Genomic DNA, 23166 nt, shown 5'->3' with positions numbered 1-23166 from the left:
TAAAATGGTCCTTAACTACTTGTGAACGAAATTACATTTTGCATGATATATTAACATCCTTTATTTCATCAAGATTTACATATTTTGGGTTGTTGAAAAAAAAATCCAAATTTCTCCGAGCTTATTGCTGATGGTCTTATCTTTTCTTTCTCAAGCTTCATCCATGAAGGTTTTCTTTTTTTATACTTTTACTTGTTTCATTGCTTTTTATAGTTTTGAATATATTGCGAGAAGGAGAGGAGAAACTTTTGTTTGAGCTACTTTTAATTGATGTTCTTCGAGATATACTAAAAACCCTTCCACTGAAGGAAATTGAAGAATTCATATTATCAACCATAATTGTTCTCATCCACGAGTTGGTATATTTATCTTTATTCAATTTTACATCCTCAACATATTTCTCAGTATCTTTTACAAATGTAGAGATTGATTGAAACTTGTCTTATGTGTCTTGACACACTGTATTTATCAAGTAAAAAATTTGGTGGGTAAAATGGTTTTAAGCAAAGATTCACCTTCATATTAAAAGGATTTTTCATCAAGAAAATTTTAGTATAAACAGAAAAGTGTCGATAAATTACCACAAGATTATCATCACGAAAATTTTATTCAAAGTAAAGTTATGTCACATAAATATGGTGACTACAACTCATTGTGATGTCTGTAATGTTAATATTCTTTTTTTAAATGACAGTCGACACCTTCAAACACAAAAACAGAAAAGATCTGTTGAAGGAATATCTTTAAAATGTGTGCATTGTGATACATGTAATATTGATATTCTCAAAGGAAATTTTAATGGACATCTTCAAACATAAAAAGAAACACAAGAAGAATGAAGTGGGGATACTTGGATACTTTATTGAAAATATTGATGAATCATTTGAAGGAAATTAAAAAAGAATATTTTGCTTTATAGTGCCAACACCAACATCAACCATTGAGACAATTCTTATGGTTAAACCAAGAATTGAAATTCTAATTTAAAAATACATTGAGCAAAATCAATGCTTTTAAATTTTGCATGGGAGTAAAAATAAAAATGACAAGACAAGGTGGTGAAGAAACTCCCAAATGAGAACAAATCCTCACTTTATCACATCATTCCAAGATTTCTTAGATTGTGATGTATTTGATGAACTTCTGAGAAATGAACAAAATGTTTGTGACAATGTGGAAGGTTGTGGATTTGTTTTTCAAAAAAATAATCTTTGTGGATGTACACATCCTAAAATAAGATCCTCTCAAAGCTTCCTCATACATACATTTACCAAAAGAGATAAAGCTCTAAAAAGAAGTTGTTAATATTCAAAACAATGATAATAAATGTATTCTATGGTCTGTTCGTGCTCACATCCATCCTCCGAAATATATTCCTGAAAGAGTATCTCATTATAAAAATATGAGATTACACGAAAGGTTAAAGATTTAAAGTTTCCAATGTCATTGAGATATATTCCTAAATTTGAGAAAATGAACAATCTATCTGTTAATGTATGGGGATTAGCGGATACAAAGTTCAGATATTAAAATTTTCCATCAACTACAAGAATGATTAAACACACATTGGCCTTCCCTAATTTACTTCAAAGGAAAAATCACATAATGCTTTCATCAAAAATTTCTCAGGATTATCCAAATCACAACGATACAAAAGAAAATGTAAAATATATCCTTGAAAGAGATGTATCAACTCTGTTAATACAAAATAATGATAAAATTAAGATTTGAAATGTTGTAGTTATCAAAAATCAACCGGAATCAATTCACCAAAAGCAGGTTCAAACGTATCATACAAAAATTTCAACAAATCGATAACACATCTTTTTGTGATACATGCTGATTTTGAAAGTATCCTTGAAAAGACAGACACTGTTTCTCCAAATACAAATAAATTATTCACAAATCAATCTCAAAAACATACTCCTTGTGGTTTCTGTTGTGATATCAAATCATCTGTTGCTGATGAATACAACAAGTTGGAACTTTACAGAGGAGAAGATGCCTCCCAATAGTTTGTGAAATGACTGGAAAAAGACTGCATTAAATGATCTCAAGTAATGGCAAAAAACCTACAAACCAATGTCCTCAACAAAGGAATAGAAAAGGAAATTTAGGAAAAACAATATTTGTCATACTTATGAGGAGAAAATTAGTGAAGGTCAAAAGGTAAGAGACCATTGTCATCTCATCAGTAAATATGGAGGTCCAGCTCATCAGAGTTATAATCTCAATTATTCCATTCCCTAGATTCCCTCTTTCATTCCAGTATCTTCACAGCAATGCTCACCAAGACACATCTTTTTTTTTTATAAATGAATTGAGTAAAACCAGTGGAGACATTTCAGCCATTTCTAACACAAACCAGAATTACATCTTGTACTGTACTGAAATGGGAGATGCTTAGCAGGCAGACACGAAGCGGAGGAACAGTCGAGCCGGGCTGTGTTGCACGAGTGCGAGCGCGGGCGTACTGTGCCCGCGGCTCCCCTTTATTCCGTACTCGGTACACTCACGAGCCGGCCGACTCCAGCATTACTACGACGCCTCAGGCGGCGCGCACACCTCATATCCCTTGCCGACCCCCACGGCCACCTCCCATCATCACGCCCACCATGCAACATCACCATGCCCTTCCCCATAGGCCCGCAGACTCCACCACACATCTCATTCACAAAACAATCCCTGCATCTCGCATAACTCATATCAGATGTATTGATGCATTCAAGTTTATGTGAAGTCCATTGTCTAACTTGGAATTAAACATTAAGAACTTTCCAGTTCTCCAATCACATTTCTCAAATCAAAAAGAGATTGATCTCCTATCACAAAAGGGAAGGTTTTAGGAATGATAAGAGAGAGACAGCAAATAAAACCAAGGCTTACTTGCCGTGTCCTTATGATTATGTAAACTCATTTGGGAGGTTCAAAAAAACCACAACTTCCCTCAAGGGAAAGTTTCCATAATGAGTGAAATAAAAGTCAAATAACTGATGAAGATAATCTTCAAGCACAAAATGTTTGGAAGAAGTTTAATAAAAAGAACCTTGGGGAATATCATGATTTGTATCTTAAAACTGATGTTCTTTTATTGGCTGATGTATTTGAGACTTTTTGAACAATCTGTCATAATAAAAATCTCAATGGATTAGACCCTGCTCACAATTCCACAGTCCAGGATTGGCTTGGAGTGCTTTGTTTAAAATGACAAAACAACCATTGGAATTAATCGGGGATATAGATATGCTTTGGATCATACAGAAAGCAAAAAGAGGTGGAATATTACGTCTGTTCAAAGAGATATGCAAAAGCCAACAACAAATCTCTTCCCAACTGTGATGTTAAAAAGATAGTTCTGACTTGATGTATTTTGATGCTAACAATTTGTATGGATGGGCTTTGTCTCAATCTTTACCTTCTGGAAATCTTAGATGGGTTAAGGAGAAAAATTCTGAAAAGGCATTGCAGGACATTGTTATCTCCTCTCAAAAACAATTTGATGAAGCTAAAGTAGGATATTATTTTGGGGTTCATTTAAAATATCCTGAAGAACTCTGTAAGAAACAAAAAGACCTTCCATATGTGCCTGATAAATGAAGTCTAAAGAAGGAATGGCTGAGCGGTTATCAACAATCATTTCTTACAAAAGGCAAACCAACAGAAGAATTACTTACTACATCATTGTATAAACGGAATTATGTTTTACATCAAAGGAATTTAAGACAACATGTATCTGCTGGGTTGAGTCAATAAAATTCATCGGATTTTGAAATTTAAACAGTCATTGGTTGAAAAAGTATGTTGATTTTAACACAGAGAAGAGAACACTTGCTCCAAAATATTTTGAGAAGAACTTTTTAAAATGAATTAATAATACTGTATTTGGAAAGACTATGGAAAATGTCAGGAACAGAGAAAACATAAGACTTGCTTCATCTTGCAAACGAGCATCCAAATTAATTAATAAACCAAGTTTTCAAAGAGCGGAGGTGTTTTCAGAGAACTTTTGTGCGCTTCATTTGAACAAATAAAGTATTGAAATGGATAAACCTTTCTGTATCGGAACATCAGGGAAAGTAATATGAGGAAAATTGGGAGGATTTTGGTGTCAGTCAATACAATTATCCATTTTCCCCCATTCACTTACATGTAAATTTATGAGATGCCCCAGAAGCCCCAAAGCCCTTCGACTCAACCTGCCCACCAAATTCAATCCAGATCCGTCTACAACTTTTTGAGATATCTTGCACACAAACAGACAGAAAAACAAACAAGCCGGCAGCCGATGGGTCGCCAAGTATGGAAACTAAAAAAGATATAGAGCAAAATGGATGCCATATAGCGGATAGGGAATCACCTTAAGAGTATGCATATCAAATCTCATCCAGTTCCATCTTCTGATTACTACTTGGTATCCATTTGAATGAAAAGTACTGAAAATACAGTTTGAAATCAGAAATTCCCAAAGTTCGAGGGGGTGCTGCAGGTGAACAAAGATCGAAATTGAAAAGCCGGCTCGATCGTTTGTGCAGAATGTATTCCAGACGATTATTTTGAATTTTAATGATCATCCCACCATAACCCTAGGAGGAGTAGCATTTGGCGCGAAGGCACCTCCAGCTCTCGCATATTATCGATTTTTGCACTAATTGACCTTTGACCCCTGACCAAAGCGAAATCGGTCAATATGTCCTGAGGGAAAGTTGTAGTACTCATTGAGTACCATGAACCTGCAAAGTTTCATTCGTATCGATGCACTCACCTGGTCGCAAGGTGGCCTTCAATTTTCGCCAATTTTCACGCATACCTTATTGTAGGAGGCGCTGCGAGTAAAGTATTCCATATATCACAAAAACTGGAATATATTTGATAGAGCATCACCTGTAGATCATTCGTGCCAAATTTCATAACCATACGTGGGATAATTACTTTCAGAATTGATTTCGCGTGAACGGTACCGATTTTGAAGGTTTTTCGGTTGTTGCCAGGGAACCAAAGCATCCCAAGCAACCATCACAATTTCCAAAGCACTCGGTCATAAGATGTACCGACCACCCGAGTTTGGTCAAAATCCACCCACGTTTACTACCAATGACAAACGAACAAACATCCAAACAAACAGACAGAATTACTGACAATAAGGGTCACCTGTTTCGGTGACCCAATAAACAGAAAGAGAGGGGTGAAAACTTCACCTCCGGTGGTGGAGGTAAAAAGCATCTGAAAATGCAAAGCCCATCCACTTCATGTTCTGACTTATTCTTCCTCAATATGCTTTACAATAACTTTGACCTTTTGACCAAATTATTAATTTGTCTTCTCCATGTTCTCATGACAAGCAAACACCACTCGTCACTTCTCTGAAGGAATACTAAGAGAGGGGGCTGAGAGATTGAGGGGGGGGGGAGAGGAGCGGGCAGGAGGAAAGAGAAAGAGAGAGACAGCAAATAAAACCAAGGCTTACTTGCCGTGTTTAACCCCCCGGGGATCTTTAACTGGTCGAGGGTTAAACATGACCATCACCGCCGCGCCTCAACACAAAGCGCCATTTCCTGTGTGTTTTGTATTTGACGGCGATGGCCCCACTTCACACAGGGGCAGCAAAGGTTTCATCGGCTTGAACTGTGTTCTCCTGAACCAAATTTAAATGGTCCACAAACTGGTCCGACACGTGGAACATGTTTTTCAATCTGGGCAAATTTCACACTCTCACTATGTCTCTCTGATCGTACCCTTTGGAACCCCCCCCCACCCCCAACCACTTTCTCAACAATCCTCTTGAAGAAGTACTTTCAGGTCTCCTACAAATCCTACCCTGTCGCCTCAACATGGCGTAGGAGTGGCAATGGTCAATGGCAGCGAATGTCATGGCTAGCAAAGACAGGGAGGTAAACTTGATTTTAATTTGGATTTTAATTCACTCTGTGTGTATCACAGCAGTTGTTACTCCAATGCAAGCAATAATTTGTGGAATGCATATGAACATTCCGTACGGGCACGCACTACTTCCGGATAGTGATGACTTCCTGTATTCTAATAATTACTCGATTTCTTATGCGCATTTATAGATAACACAATGCTCCAAACCAGTCGTCGTTTACGAGAGCGAAGGAACGGCCTGTGTGTTTGTTTGACAGTTTGCTTTTTTTTTGCAAGTATGGCCACACACGTGCAGCCACGCACGTACGAGCATGCGAGAGCGAAGGAACGGCCTGTGTGGTTGTTGTTTCTGGCACGCGGTTTTAAAGTTGTTTTTTTTTTGCATGTACGGCCATGCACGAGTAATCCAAATTTAAATGAATTGGGGCCTTCAAGTGAGGGAGCAACGATTGGTTATATCACAGTAAAGTTATTGATAATGGACCTGTTAATCGGTTAATTACGGATCGGGAAAAGTTACTGAGAATTGAATCAAGATAATATATTAAGTTGAGGAACTTACATAATATTGAAGGAGGGTCTGTATTATTAAATTGATCGACAGATTGGTCAACATTACATTTTAGGAATCAGAAGTTAACTGCAAGGGAAAATCAAGTTATGAGGGAAAGCAGCACGGCATTTACATAACCATAATGCAGAATGACTGGAAGAGTGGCTCGACCAACAAAAATTATGAAATCAATGAAATGGAATGAGGAATTGTACCATGTATTGTAACTGTCTTGCTCTCTCTGATTAGTAGCTGTTACTAACCTGACTGTAATTTAAGTAAAATGCCTCTACAATTTGAAGAAAGACAAACAAACGATAAACCAGAATTGTGCGGAGTACGAAGGCATGACCATGTGAAATGAATGTTAAATCGGTCAGAATATAAGAATTATATTATTGAAAAGAGTGCAATGATGCTGCAAGCCAATTTAAATATTACCTGTTATCTGTCTTCTGTTTAATTAGACAGGTGTGTGATTTTTGATTAAGTGGTACCTCTTGTACGTTTACTTACGTAAGTTGAGGTATTTCTAACACTGACTTGACCATCTTTCATCAGTACGGAAGTGCAAAGTTGGCTGGAAATAAATAAATAAATAATGGCAGTTGCTCTGGAACTGATTGTATATGAAACTGTGAATTGTTTAGCAGATATGAATGTTAAAATGATTGCAGATGTTAAAATGGTCACTGTGCAAAATCGACTTGAAAGAAGTAGCTAACTTTCATAATTATTGTGCAGATGATGGAATATTTTTGGTAAAAAGAAAGGATTTTTGAAGGATGGTGAAAATAATTATTGATTGCAAATTGGAACCCTGATAAAGACTGTTGCCCTTTCCACATGGAAATAGCAAATGAGATGAATGTTTTTGAGTATACAACTGAGATGTCTGTATATTTTAGCATGTCGTTTAGGTGCGAAAATATAATAAGGAAAGGGATAAAATTTTGATATAACATATAATGCAAGTTAAATGCTTCTGCAAGAACCTTTGTCAGTCTTATTGAAATACATGAGCCCATGACGTTTACTGAATGGTGTTTCAACGAGGCTTAACCTTGATTTTGTTTGTTTCGGAGTGTTGAGAGCAGTTGAACCATGCAATGTACGATTTCACCTAATGACGCTTTGGAAGAACTTCCACCGAAAGATTGGATGATGGGGAGAACCCAGATTTGGGTGATTGGGCATTCAACACGTGATAATGAAACGACCCCCTTCCTGAGGAGATAAGATGAGTAATGTCGAGAAAAAAGAAAAACCCATTGAAGAGAAGGTTGGACAAGTCAAACCACAGCAAGGCAAAGTCCTAACGTCACCATTGCAAATACATCGTGAACTTGCCGTGGTTGCTTCAATGCACAACGAAGGCCCTGAAGGTCCACAAGGCGAGTCATCTGCAACATGTATTCAATGGTGTGGGTGGGGCTCCTGCAGCCATCACGGCTGCATCCAACGTGCACAGCTCACTTGGTGAATCAAACCTGATTGCACAAACTGCTGCTACGAGGCCCAAACTCTGCTGGGGCTGGATCTCTGGGTCACCTCTCGAGTCCTTTTCGTCTCCTTCAACCCAGTGTCGGGCCCAAGCTCGTACCTGCCAAGATCTACCTTATCTGCAGCTCAAAGAGTGCCTGGACTGTGTTTCCCCTTGGGTGCTGCTCTCTCTACACCCTGACCTGCTTATCTTCTGACTTCGGGTGGCATGTCTTTTCGATTTGTGACACATGCTGATGAACAGGCCATGAATGAAATGGAAACACACTCACTTACCTGGCTGGGACACTATTGAAATGGTTGTCATCCAGCATTCTTCTGATATGATCACTCGCTGCCATTATTGATTGAACTTGTGTAACGGATATCTTTTCTCCTCCAGGAACGGGGTATGGTGATCATGTGTAATGTAATTATTCAAATTTTCTGAGAAGGAAAAAGGGAGGACTGTGGAAGAAAAAAATAATTATATTAATGTACTCTCAATTATAATTGTTGCTGGTGCTTTATAAATGTAATTTTTATGCTATAAGTCGAATTGGCTGTCAGTTATGCTTCCCTTTATCCAAGAGTCTTTTGACCAAAATATTGATAAAAGGAATGTCTGAGAATGAAACAAGGTGACCTGGTTGATAACACTGCAACTTTTGCCATGATTCTTTCAGCAAGTAGACACGTTTTGCAGTTGGAGTTATTTTTGCCAAAGCTTATCAGCCCCCCCCCCCCCCACTCCCACAAAAACATAAAAATGCGAGGAAATGTAACCTAAGCTTAGTGCAAACCATTGTGGATGTATCCCATCTCAGTGGTTTGGACTCCGTGGTACCATGTTAATAAAGGTTCACTGATGTAAGGTACTCTCGTTGTGGACAGTGTGTTATTTTGAGTAACAGGATTTACATCGAGTCGGTTAACAACAAAATTCCACAACACCCCCCCCCCTGACCCCCCACACCCCTCTCTTCTGACCGGAAGGCAAATTCCAACCATTATACTTTCTCTTACCCCTCCCCACACACCTCTCCTTGCATCAGATAACAAACTCAAACAATTGTATGAGGTTTGTTTGAACAAATCAAAACCATTGTACATGGCTTATCTGAAGTCAACAAAGCTCCATCTGATATCTTGGTACAAACTGTATATAAATGCTCAGAAAAGCTCTGTAACCGAAGACTTCAGCTTGCAACCATGTGGTAGGCTGGGGTCTTCCTTCCATGCATGGAAGTGTCTTCTATTGTACTGGAATAAATGGCTTGTATATGAACTTACTTGATGTCTTTCTTGAGATTGTCGGCCTCGGTCCCCACAGAATCGATGACGTTACAATCAGCAGCGTTTGGCGGCAAACCGACGGCCGGGTCCCAGACGACGTGCTTTACTTAACTAAGTCCATGAGTTCAGGACGTTTGTTCAACTCAGCATTTACGACTTTTATCCTGCCATGTTGTTACTCTGTTGATGGAGGTAATATAGAAATGAGGATATGTCAAATAGTTCATGTTACTCCATCCGGCACTATGTGTCAACGCCAACAATCTAAAGCGACCGGTCTTAAACGCTACCATGGGCACCCAGACATGCCACCAATATGAACTGAGTTGTTGAATGCAGCACAAAACATCCAAAGAAACTACCGTAACCGAGTATTGTGATCTGTCCTGTCCCCCATACCCGTCGTTGACGGATATCTGCTCGTGTATAGTAATGGCTCTTGATGTGTTTCATCAACAGCTCTCACCTGAAACCTCGAAGGAGCAGTGCCGCATGGGCTCCGGTGCGTCTTCAGTGCTGAACAGGGCTCCTGAGGCTACGACGGTGCTGAATAGGCCTTCCTCACAGGCCGACCCCATGAAATGGGACAGCAGTGAACTCCTTTGACTTCTGGACTACAATGGCAATGACAACTGCCAACTGGGTTCTGGAAAGAGGATTTAAACATACAACAAAGACAAATTATGACTTTTGAACACAATTCTTAATGGCAAAAGTATTAAATTTTAATGATGTGCACGGAGGAAAACATGTCATTGGTTTTGAAAGTTCCACACGAGGTGAAAATTAAATTCATAATTTTATGCAAAGTTTGCAGACTCATATCTCTGAATAATGTTGAGATGGAGTAAGATAATAATGAAGTGAATGATGCTGAAGAGTGAAGACAATCACAGTGGGCATGATCAAGACTTCACACATAAACCAATAAAAAGTATGAATGTTATGAAAACAATTATGTATGAAAAGGAAACCTGCAATGGGGCTTCACTGCAACACTTTTGTTCGAGGTGAGTGTTCTGACCCCTTGGTTGCTCGCCTCCTTGCAGTTAAAAATGCACATGACAAACACAGCCGGAGTGGGTCGAAGAGGAATCTACAGGCTGGCCTGAAAGTCACCTTACCCCTCCTCAGTAAAGCATTCATTCTCATTGACTTCACAAATGCTTCACAAGATATCAAATAGGACTTGATGATGAATTACAATGACATTCATTATCCCGAGCTCGTGAAGCGAAAGCGGGGTTCAGTGATCGGTCCCATACGTACATGACTGCATTTTGTTATTCCCTTTTCTCTCGAACCGCTTGTCAGATTGACACGGAATTTTCACCAAAGGTGTGATTATCTATGTAGAATGTTTTAATTATAATTGTGACATCATCATTCATTTGGTGTGGCATCCATATTGGATTTAAGTAAAATGTTTTTTTAATTCTCTCTTTAACTGCTGCATCAATCGACGTGAAGCTTCAAAATTATGATCGAACAGTGATGAGGAATATATGTTTCAAATTTCAACCTGATCGGATGCATGGTCTGGCAGCCAAAGTTATTTAATTTTTTGAATCTCCGTTCTTTTTGAATGAGGCTCACTTGGCTGAGCCTGCATGGGTTTGGGGTAGAGGAGATGCAGTTGAAACCCGAGTCCTCTACAGGTTCCTCATGATGACTTCATCTCTGCTTTTTGCTTGTTCGGTTTCTTCTGATGACTCAAACACAGAACTAATTTTATTTGGTGTTCCATTATTTTGAATTTAATTTATTTTTAAACGACATACTTTCCCACAAGAAGAGTTGGCTTGCACCAAGTTCTTCTCCAAACTGTGCAGGGCAAGTATTCTATGAATACCATTTACTTATTGTGAGGAGTGCACAATAAAACCTGGATATTAAGAGTTTAAGAATGAATGCTTTCCTGGGGAGGGATAAAGCATCTTTCAGACCACCTTGTCCATTGAAGTTGATAACGTCCCTATGTGTCACAAATTGTTGTTGTTGTACAAAAGACACAAAAAGAAGGCTATTATGGGAGAGAACAAAACCACAGATACTTGATGTTGGCTGGAGGAGACATCATGGAGGACAAGGGGCAAGATAAATTAATTGAAATGATGATGAGAACCACATCCCAAACACGAACCCAGATTGGGATGAAAATGAGTGAGTTGAGAATGTCTGTGGAAAGAAAGGTTTCCACTCGGTACATTGCTCGATGTGATCGAGCTCCTTCCCTGTGACAGAGATAGGTGCAATGGAGTGGAGACTGATCCATGTTGAGGTCCAGGGGGTAAAAAGGGAAACCAAGCACAACCTTCATTACCTCCGCCACGAAAGGTGGACTGAGGTTATGTTTTCATCTTCGTCTCTGTCTGTCTGTTTACTTATCGGTCGGTGAGGATATCTCAAGTTGTGGACAGATTCGGGTGAAATTTGGTGGACAGGTTGGGTGTGTGAAAAGGACGAATTTGTTAGAATTTGTTGAAGATCTGATTCCTGATACGACAATTTTTTTGAGTGATTCATCACCATGAGAGATGCGGTCAAAAACTATATGTAGCACGATATTTCAAAAGGTTGTGGACGGATTATGACAAAACTGGGTGGATGAGTGGGGTCGGTGACAAGAGCAAGCCAATTAAATTTTGGTTCATATCCAGATGCAGATCTGGCCCATTGTGGGTTACCAAACGTGAACTCTTCAGCCTGATGGAGGTATGTGCTCCACCAAGTCCCATTCTAGTTACCACTGTATTTTGGGTTTTGATGTGCACTCCCGCTCAAAAGTTTAAGAACACCCCCATTTTTCAATTTTTATTGAGATTTAACAGTTCATGTCCAATGAATAACCTGAAATGGTACAAAGCCAAGCGGTAAGCTTCCAGAGGTTAAAAAAATAAAAGTTTAGGTTACCAAAAACTGAAAAATAATGCAGATTTCAGAGTTGTTAAAAAATTAATGAATTAAAAAACTAACAAATTAAGCCGTGAAAGTTGATGCAAACAATTCCTCCAGGTGTCCCACCTTTTGTTGATGAGTTTACAAACCCTCTGTTTGTGTAAAAGCAGTGTTGGAACAGACTGTGTTGCTGCACCCTCATAAGTATTATTTGGACAATATTGCACTGCAGGAAGTCGTATATTACTCTCATAAAGGCGAAAAAAAAGACAATTAACAAAGGAAGACAGACAGATCATAAAACCCTTAAAAGTGTTGATCTTTCCTTTACAGAAATTGCAAAGGAAGCCAAGGTGTCAGTGAGTACAGTGTCCTCCACCATCACAAGGCACTTGGAAACTGGAGGAAAATCTGACAGGAAGAGGTCTGGTAGACCCAAAGCCACAACACAATCATAAGACAAGTTTCTGAGAGTCAACAGCTTGCGTGATAGGTGGCTCACAGGACAGCAGCTTCAAGCACAGCTTAACACTGGTCGAAGTAAGGAAGTCTCAGTTTCAACTGTGAAGAGAAGCCTTCGAGATGCAGACTTGACAGGTCGAGTGGCAGGAAGAAAGCTATTGCAAAGATGGCAAAATAAGAAAAAGAGGTTTGCCTGCTCCATGAAGCACCACCAGTGGACTACTGAAAACTGAAAGAAGGTCTTCTGGACCTAAGAATCAAAATTTGAAATCTTCGGTTCATCACGCAGGGTTTTTGTACGCCGTTGAGTCGGTGAAAGGATGGTTCCTCAGTGTGTGACACCAACTGTTAAACATGGAGGAGGAAGCGCGATAATCTGGGCCTCTTTTGCTCGATCCAGAGTCGGCGACTTCCACAGAGTGACTGGCACCCTGAACCAAAAGGGCTACCACAGCATTTTGCAGTGCCGTGCAATACCCTCAGGTCTCCACCTAGTTGGTCAGGGGTTTATCCTACAGCAAGATAACGACCCAAAACATACCTCCGGGCTGTGTCAGAACGACCTTATAAGAAAAGAACAAGACTGAAGTCTTCAAATCAGGGAATGGCCAGCACAGTCTCCAGACTTAAACCCATCGAGCTGGTTTGGGAAGAACCTGATAGAAGGGTGAAAGCAAAGCAACCTACAAGTGCAACACATTTGTGGGAATTCTGCAATAGTGTTGGGAAGAACTTTCCGAACAATATTCGATTTCCATTGTTGAAAGAATGCCACGAGTATGTTCGACTGTTCTATCTACAAAAGGTGGCGACTTTGATGAGTCAAAAATTTAGATTAAAGTTTGTTCAACAAAACGATTCCATGATTCATTTTTTATCTGCAATTGTTTATTTGTTATATGCCTTAATTTCAGAGGCATTGAAACGTTTAACTGCTTAATTTTCAATAAAAACTGAATAAAATGGGGGTGTTCTTCAACTTTTGACCGGTGGTGTTCTTTCCAAACAAATATTAATCGCTTAATTAATCAAATTATTTACGAGTTCCTGTTGGGAAGTGTATTCTGTTAAGAGGAGGCATGGAAATGTTGAGGAGAGATGGCAGTGGAGTTTTTAACCAGATTGTTTAACAAAATCAAGGAAAGTGAGAGGATGCCTGAGGAGTGGAGATTAAGTGCACTGGGAATGATTTTTAAGAATAAGGGTGATGTGCAGAGCTGTGGTAACTACAGAGGTATAAAGTTGATAAGCCTCACCATGAAGTTATGGGAAAGAGGAGTGGAAGTGAGGTTGAGAGGAGAGGTGATGACTTGTGAGCAGCAATATGGTTTTATTTCAGGAAAGAGCACGACAGATGTGATGTTTGCTTTGAGAATGTTGATGGAGAAGTATAGGGAAGGCCAGAAGGAGTTGCATTGTGTGTTTGTGGATTTAGAGAAAGCTTGTGACAGGGTGCCAAGAGAGGAGTTGTGGTATTGTACGAGGAAGTCGGGAGTGGTGGGGAAGTATGTGAGGGTGGGGCAGGATATGTATGATGAGAGTGTGACAGCAGTGAGGTGTGCGGTGGGAATGATGGACCAGTTTAAGGCAGAGGAGGGATTGCATCAAGGATCGGCTCTGAGCCCTTTCCTGTTTGCACTGGTGATGGACAGGTTGACGGACGAGATCAGACAGGAGTCTCCATGGACTATGATGTTCGCGGATGACATCGTGATCTGTAGTGAGAGTGGAGAGCAGGCTGAGGCGAGCCTCGAGAGGTGGAGGTACGCACTGGAGGGAAGGGGAATGAAAGTCAGTAGGAGTAAGATGGAGTACGTGTGCGTAAATGAGAGGGAGGGTGGCGGAATGTTGCGGTTGCAAGAAGTTGAGGTGCTGAAGGTGGATGGATTTAAATACTTGGGATCAACTGTCCAAAGGAACGGAGAGTGTGGAAGAGAAGTGAAGAAGAGAGTGCAGGCAGGAAGGAGTGGGTGGAGAATAGTTTCAGGAGTGATTTGTGATAGGAGGGTATCTGCAAGAGTGAAAGGGAAAGTAAACAAGACGGTCGTGAGACCAGCTATGTTGTATGGTTTGGAGGAGGTGGCGCTGAAAAAAAGACAGGAGGTGGAGCTGGAGGTGGCACAGTTAAAGATGCTGCTATTCTCATTGGGAGTGACGAGGATGGACAGGATTAGAAATGAGAATATTAGAGGGACAACGCAGGTAGGACGGTTTGGAGACAAAGTGAGAGAGGCGAGATTGAGATGGTTTGGACCTGTGCACAGGAGGGGTGCGGGGTATATCGGGAGAAGGATGCTGAGAATGGAGCCGCCAGGTAGGAGGAGAAGAGGATGGCTAAAGAGGAGGTTTATGGATGTGGTGAGGGTGGACATGCGGGTGGTTGGTGTGACAATAGAAGATGTAAGAGGACAGAGCAAAATGGAGACGGATGATCCACTGTGGCGACCCCGAAGGGAAGCCGCCAAAATAATCATAATAAGAAGAGTGTATTCTGTTAAGGCGATGTTAACACTTCTGCACTTCTGAGCACATATGAAACAAAGTATTTATTTGTTTGACCATGTGAAACATTAATTTTAAAAGGAGTTTTGACCAAAAATGTGACGTGCAGTCATTTTGTAGTTCCATTTTATAGCATGTGGAAATGTCGTGAGCTTGGGGAAGTTCGAGCTTCTTCCAGGTGTGGAACGATCATGCAGGTCCGGGCTTCTTCTCGACAAAGAACCATCTCGTATTCAAACATTATTTCCAAGAAAGGGGTTTTTTGATAATAAGTTTCAGAGTGGGAGAGAGAGAGAAGAAAAGAGAGAGTGAGAAAGAGTGAGAAAGAGCGAGAGAGAGCGAGAGAGAGAGAGTGATTGAGAGTGATTGAGAGAGAGAGTGAGAGAGTGAGAGAGTGAGAAAGTGAGAGCGAGAGAGTGAGAGAGTGATTGAGAGAGTGATTGAGAGAGTGAGAGAGTGATTGAGAGAGTGAGTGATTGATAGAGTGAGTGAGTGAGTGAGTGAGTGACTGAATGAGTGAGTGAGTGAGTGAGTGAGTGATAGAGTGAGTGAGTGAGTGAGTGAGAGAGTGAGTGAGTGAATGAGTGAGTGAATGAGTGAGTGAGTGAGTGAGTGATTGAGAGAGTGAGAGAGTGATTGAGAGAGTGAGTGATTGATAGAGTGAGTGAGTGAGTGAGTGAGTGAGTGAGTGAGTGAGTGAGAGAGTGAGAGAGTGATTGAGAGAGTGAGTGATTGATAGAGTGAGTGAGTGAGTGAGTGAGTGAGTGAGTGAGTGAGGGAGTGAGTGAGTGAGTGAGTGAGTGAGTGAGTGAGAGAGTGAGAGAGTGATTGAGAGAGTGAGTGATTGATAGAGTGAGTGAGTGAGTGAGTGAGTGAGTGAGTGAGTGATTGATAGAGTGAGTGAGTGAGTGAGTGAGAGAGAGAGTGAGTGAGTGAGTGAGTGAGCGCTTGAGAGAGAGATTTTCACAACAAAGAGAGGTGTGAGAATGTAAAGAATAAAGAGGATGAATGACAGAGCTGAGAAGAGTAATGGGCTTGCCTTGTGCCAGGCATCATGACATGCACAGGTCGAACAAAATATGTGATGTCATCAACAAAACAAACGAAAATACAGAATAAAATGGGCACAGCTGGAACGAGAAGGACACTCAGTGGAGCACGTACCTCCTCCCCACAATGCCTGCTCCATGAGAATATTTCAGGCCCAATACATTTTTGAACGTGAAAAGCACTCGGTGGAGCACATAACTCTGCCACGTCATGTCTGATCCACGAGAACACATCGGGCCCAATACATTTTTGAAATATGATATACTCGTAGTAAAGCCCAGAGTTGATCGGGCAATGCCCGGGCTTTCTTGCAAATTTCCTGAATAGCTGTTCGCGCTTAGAGGTTAGGGGTTAGGGGTTAGGGGTTAGGAGTTAGCGGTTAGGGGTTCGGAGTTAGCGGTTCGGGGTTAGGAGTTAGCGGTTCGGGGTTAGGAGTTAGCGGTTAGGGGTTAGGGGTTAGGGGTTAGGGGTTAGGGGTTAGGAGTTAGCGGTTAGGGGTTAGGGGTTAGGGGTTAGGAGTTAGCGGTTAGGGGTTAGGGGTTAGGGGTTAGGAGTTAGCGGTTAGTGGTTAGGGGTTAGGGGTTAGGAGTTAGCGGTTAGGGGTTAGGGGTTAGGGGTTAGGAGTTAGCGGTTAGGGGTTAGGAGTTAGCGGTTAGGGGTTAGGAGTTAGCGGTTAGGGGTTAGGCGTTAGCGGTTAGGGGTTAGGAGTTAGCGGTTAGGGGTTAGGAGTTAGGGGTTAGGGGTTAGGGGTAAGCGGTTAGGGGTTAGGAGTTAGCGGTTAGGGGTTAGCGGTTAGGGTTGCGGTTGGGGTTAGGGTTAGCTGTTAGGGTTACGGTTAGGGTAGCTAACCCTAACCCTAACACTAACCCAAACCCGAACAGCTTGGCGTAGCGGAGGTAAACAGCGCCCGGGGCAAAGTGGAAATTTGCGTCCCCCGTAGGCCTTAAACTTGAGTGGATTTGAATGTAAAATCCCATGAGGGATATCGATTTATCGATTTTTTCGAATATCAGAAGTGTTCTGGAAAAAATTTATTCCCAATGACCTCAGTTGGACCAAAAGCCATAATCGTACCGAATTTGAATGGAATCGGTTGGAGTTTGTGAAAATGCATCAAAACGAATTTTGAGGGGCCTCGTCAGGAAGACAATAATATCATTAGTATTTGTGCCAAATCTTGTTTCATTTCATGCAGTAACAAAAATCTGATGGTGGAACAAAGAAAGGGGCGTGCCGAAATATTAATATAGATATCATTTTTGGCGCGATCAATGGTGAAGAATCACTTTCAAAATTAAAAAATTCTCGTATCCAGATCCGGATTTGGATCTTCACCAAAATCTATCCAATTTTTCCTCGTCACACACTCAACCCGCCCACAAAATTTAATCCAGATCCGTCCGCAACTTTATGAGATATCCTGCAGACAGCCAGCCAGACAGACAATCAAACAAACAGACAGACAGACAGGTGTGAAAACATGACCCCCTTCACCTTCGGAGGTGAAGGTAAATATGCGATCCTGTTTCTCGTTTTTGGCCCCATCTCTCAATGGTGAAGAATCACTTTTAAAAATTCAATAATTCTCGTATCCAGATCTGGATTCGGATCTTCACCAAAATCTAATCAATTTGTCCTTGTAACACACCCAATCTGTCCTAGTTTTATCCAAATCCGTCCACAACTTTTTCAGAAATCGTGATATCGGTTTTGCCCTGTCTCTTAACGGTGAAGGAGTTATCAAAAAAGTTATCGGATCCGGATTCGGAACTTCTCAAAAATTTAATGAATTATTTCTTGTCACACACCCAACGTACAGTATCCACCAAGTTTCGTCTGAATCCGTCCACAACTTTTTGATAAATCGTGTTATATATCATTTTTGGCCCAATCTCTCAATGGTGAAGAATCACTTAAAAAAAATTCAAGTTGGCGGATCCGGATTCGGATCTTCACCAAAATCTAATCAGTTCATCCTCGTCACACACGCAACATGTCCAACAAATTTCATCCGGATATATCCACAACTGTTTGAGATATACTGCACACAAACACACAGGCAGACAGAAAAAGAAACAAGACATACAGACAGGGGTGAAAACATAACCCCCTTCACCTTCGGTGGTGAAGCCAACAAGGATAAAGAGATCACAGGAGCTGTGGAATACAAGCCTATTCACAACTGATGTGAAATGGAAGGCAATGATTAACAAGATGGATCCAACGGAATAAATCATGATGTCCGAATGTTGACTTAAAATAATAGCAGATGCAAAAGATGGCTGCAGTACCTTCCAAACTTTGACTTTCCAGAGTAGTACATGGAGGCTGTTTGACCCAAGCATGTCTCATGATCTCCTGGAAAACATACATAATAACTGACATGTGACATGTAAATGTGCACTCCACCAGGAAATAGCCCATTGCTGTAGATGAGGTGCCACAAGGTACAGTGAAATATACTTCATCAAGAAACCCAAATCGATGAAAACAGTTTGGACCTCTTACCTTCATGGTGAGTCTTCTTGCAGGATCGATGCAGATCATTCCCTTGAGAAGAGATTCACAGTCATCACTGCAGATGTTTGTGTTTTCTGGTACTTCCTGTGGAGGAAACAAATCCATTTCTTACAAAAATCTGAAACGGTCCTCAAAATGTAATGCGTTTCTCTTATATATAAAGTTGTACTTCTATCAGTCTGTCTGTCTGTTTCTGTCCATCAATAGAATTGGCCCGACTGGTAAAAAACAACATCATGATGCATCCCAGAGGATTCCTCAGAACAAATGGAAATGCAAGAAAACATTTTCAAACCAGCAGGGGAGCATGTTCAGAGTGGAGGAAAAACACCAACAATTCCCTCTATGTAAATGTGTATTGTGTAGATCCACCCGGTAGTTATCAGTATCACAAATCATCCACTTATATCGACACGTACAGGTGGTTCCAAAAAGATTGATACAACTTTGATTTCTTCCCATTTCTCTGTTTTTTGAGCCATACCGTTTTCCTTTTCAGGGTTTGGTGGAGTTATCATGGTATTTGTTCCCTGGGATTTCTAGCCCCGAAGCTCAACTACGCCATTATCAGTGAAGTAGAAGACAAAAGTGGTGGCTCTGTGGCATGAGACTAAATCAAAATGTAAACACCAACCGGAGGTTCAGCTGGGAATACAACCTTAGAACACACGATGGACCCACATATTGTGCCATTCAACGTTTTCTGAAACATTTTGAGCACGAGGGATCAGTGCACAAGCAGAGCAAGGGCAACAGTGGCAGGTCAACATAAGTAACCAAGAGCCAAGCCAACATCGACGCCATGCGGGATTCTGCAGTGGACAGTCCCATGAAGTCTCACCACCGGCACTTCCGGGAGCTCGGGATCAAGCCAACATCAGTCTGGTGTATCCTCACTCATGAACTGAAGATTTTGCCATCCATCTCTATTCGGCATAAACTGAGGCAAAATAACATGAGAAGGAGACTTGATTTGTGCAATTGGCTCAGTGACAGGAAGGAGTGGTTCCAAAACTGGATCAACGATGAAGCCCATTTCCACTTGAACGGTACCATGAACCGTTCCACATGATGCCGATGTTTCCACATGAGGTACAGAACTGCATTCAACGACACGAGTTCAGCCTTTTCATCAGCTTTAAGAAGTTCAGCATGGATGTCACAGATCCCAGGAACTTTACGCCATTTCAACAGGTTCACCACAGCCTGTGTTTCCACAACCAAAGGTGGATCACAGTTGATTGGGGGGTCATCAATAGGGACAGTAACATCCTTGACATCCAACTCAACATCTTGTGGATCAGTCTGGTACAGCCACTCATAGTTACCGGCCAAGCGGGCCTTCACTTCGGACTCCAATGTCAAGAGCCCATCTCCCTCCGATCTAACTGCAGTGCACCGAGGGACAGGTTCGGAGGAATGCAATGCATGAATTCCCCTGAAAGCAGGTGGAGAATCACTTGACCAGAGGTGATGCTCTACCCCCTCACAGATTTATCACACATACGCCTTCTTGTCCACCCTCAGCGAACATACAAAACAGAGCACTCCAGTAGACCCTGAGGTTCTGGATCATCCTCCAGCAACCACCAACAAGCACATGGTCAATCTCCTTTGGCACACCACCAGTGTTGGAATACCAAGTCCAGCGATAAGCCTGTGGGAGCTGAACCCATGAAGCAGTCACCAAAAGTCCATGACTTCTTGCAAAGTCAAGGAACTTAGTGCTATCCTGGTTCACAGTTCCAGACCCATGAACACTAACATGTCTCACAGCCAACCTTATCAGTTAGAGTCGATGCATTGAAATCCCCCAAGATGAGAAGAGAATCTCTCCTGGGGCACCGACCAAAGACAGACTTGAGCGTGGCATAGAATGCGTCCTTCATGGTGAGATCACTCGCCTCAGTTGCTGCATATACAGAGACCAGGGTAACGACACCAAAGGAGGGACAAATCCTCCATCTCAGAATACGCTTGTTCACTGGTTTTACCTCACTAATCATTGGAGTCAGCTTATTGGACACAGATACAGCAATTCCTTGGGCAAAGTAACCATCAGAGTGAGCACCTACCTTGATCTCGCCACTGTCCGGTCTCCGAACCTCAGAGAGTGCTGTAATACTGATGTTCAAACGCTTGAGCTCAGGTGATAACAGAGACAGGTGAGTGATCATCCTCTCTTAGGGACAGGACATTTCAGGCACCCACCCCAAAGGACCACTTTAGTTTCAGGAGACCGCTGTCTGGTGGACACCACCTCAGCCTCATCCTGACACACACTATCACAATCTGACCCGTGAAGGATACCCCGTGGTTTTCCCCCAATAACATGTTTTCGGACAACACAGCTTTTTGCAGGAATGCATCTCCTGTGTTATCTTACAGTCACCTGTACGTTGTTTATGAGGAGAAGGCAGGGGTTGACACTAATTTCCAATACTTTGACAGATTCAAAACCTTTGCAGATAAAGAGATGTGCGTGGCGGGGAGGGGGTGGTTGTCAAACTCTCATCCCTCCATCTCCTTCTTAAATGCTGCATGTGTTCTTCGCCACAACAATACACTGTCAGTCTCTTCTTGTTCTTCATCTTCTTCTTCACAGGTATATTTTGCTTCGCTGTTCATCAGCTTGTTGCCTGGTCCACCAACCTCCCCTGCAACCCCCACCCCCAATCACCCTCACGCAGTGCCAAATTATCCAAGCCGTCAAAAAGGGAACGCGTCTCCTATCCCATGATCCTTCTCTCCGTTTGTTCGAGAACAAGCTGGGTTCGGCCTCCACACCATTTAAACACAAAACGGTCACCATGGAATTTGGCACGGTGTTGGTACCTCTCTCACCAGCCATGGAACTTCAACAAAGGACTTGTGTGATACCATGAGACAGACTCAATCTCTGAACTTTCCAACAAGGATTAATCCCGATGGAATATCCTCCCTTCTGGACTTGGTGACAAAATACTTTCCCTCAAAGGTCTCTTGTTCTTCTCCAATGCTGCATTTGGTTCATCTGATTCCATGCTTGTGAAAATCAACATCTCTCTAATTTTCTCAGAGGTCAGGTCATGTATGGGAGCATGTGCCAGAACAGCACGTCGCTGCGTACACTTTCCGCCGGTACTCCAGGGGCCTCCGTCTGGCCATCCCCCAGGCAGATGCCAGGCCCATCCCCATCTCTTCGAGATGATGGTCAACCTGCTGCAACCACGAGGTACATGGTCGGCCCACTGGCCTCCTCCACTCATGAGACTCCCTCGCTGAGAGAAACTGGTGAGCAGCATCAGCGTCAGGAAAACGAGCCACATGTCCATACAACCGCAACTGACACTCACGGACCATGCAGGTCACAAATCTCATCCGAGTCTCTCTCAGCAACCGCTCGGACACAAAATCTGACCAGCGATAGCCAAGGATTCTCCGAAGAGACCTCGTACCAAAGGAATTAAGTCTCCGTCTCAGATCCTTGGTCAGAGTCCAAGTCTCGCATCCATAGAGCAAGACTGGAAGCACCAAGCACCTGAAGACTCGGCTTTCGTCCTCCCGCACAGGTACCGGCAGCGCCACACCCCATGATCCAGTGAATCCCTGACTCCCCAGGCCCGACCCAGACGTCTCTTGACCTCTGACTCACAGCTAGCAGAGACATGAATATCACTGCCAAGGTAAGTGAATCTCTCCACGACCTCAACATCCTCACCACAAACAGACACAGACAGGACAGCAGCATCCAAGATGTCACTGAAAGCCTGGATCTTAGTTTTGACGAAAGAAACCCGTAATCCCAGCGGCTCCGACTCTTCATTCAGCACCTCGAGGGCCCCCAAAAGGATGTCTAAAGTCTCCGCAAAGATGACTGCATCATCTGCGAAATCAAGGTCCGAGATCTTGACATTCCCAAACGATGCACCGCAGTTTGATCTTTCCGACATCCTCCCTGGAATCCAGTCCATACAAGTGCTGAAAAGTGTGGGGGCCAGTACACACCCCTGATGAACTCCAGTAACAACTGGAAATAAGTCAGAGATGGTACCACTACACTTCACAGCACTCTCACTACCAGAGTAGAGTTCAGACATCAGATCGATCAGTTTTGGTGGCACCCCACGAAGACCAAGAATCCTCCAGAGGGAATCCCGATTCACTGAATCGAACGTTTTACATAGATCAACAGAGGCTGCAAGCAGCCCCTGTCAAAACTCTCGTCTGCGTTCGGTGAGGACACGAAGAGCAAGGATACGGTCAATCGCTAACCTCTTTGGTGTAAAGCCTGACTGCTCTGGATGCTGGTGCTCAAGCAGATGGTGGCGAACCCTATCAAGAATTATCCGAGCAAAGACCTTGCCCGGCACTGAGAGCAGCGTCACCCCTCGGTCGTTGTTTCAGTCTTGACGATCACCCTTCCCTTTCCAGAGAGGGATAACAAGGCCCCTCTTCCAATCAGTTGGGATGATGCCTGTGTTCCAGGCAGAGCAAAGAACTGCATGCAACGACACGAGTGCAGCATTTCCACCAGCCTTGAG

The 23166-nt window shown here is 42.3% G+C and overlaps 1 protein-coding gene across 2 annotated transcripts in view; it reads right to left on the bottom strand.

Annotated features, from left to right (window-relative positions):
* Positions 1-926: 926 nt before the first annotated feature.
* The window catches only part of LOC147006454 (MAP/microtubule affinity-regulating kinase 4-like), a 74166-nt gene continuing 51926 nt past the window's right edge, over positions 927-23166 (bottom strand). For both annotated transcript variants that reach the window (XM_085868764.1, XM_085868765.1), the window contains 4 exons: positions 18632-18727; positions 18415-18481; positions 9678-9857; positions 927-1695 (listed from right to left, as the gene is read on the bottom strand). In XM_085868764.1, the coding sequence (XP_085724890.1) occupies positions 9826-9857; positions 18415-18481; positions 18632-18727 (195 nt within the window). In that variant the 3' untranslated portion in view covers positions 927-1695; positions 9678-9825. The remainder of the gene's footprint in view (positions 1696-9677; positions 9858-18414; positions 18482-18631; positions 18728-23166) is intronic.

This window comes from Eptatretus burgeri, unplaced genomic scaffold (assembly GCF_056783735.1).
Source record: "Eptatretus burgeri isolate ZD-2024b unplaced genomic scaffold, Ebu_testis_v1 Ebu_testis_scaffold_3173, whole genome shotgun sequence".
Taxonomy (NCBI): Eukaryota; Metazoa; Chordata; class Myxini; order Myxiniformes; family Myxinidae; genus Eptatretus; species Eptatretus burgeri.
Note: the sequence above shows the minus strand (reverse complement) of the source record. Positions and strands in the feature narration are given on the sequence as shown.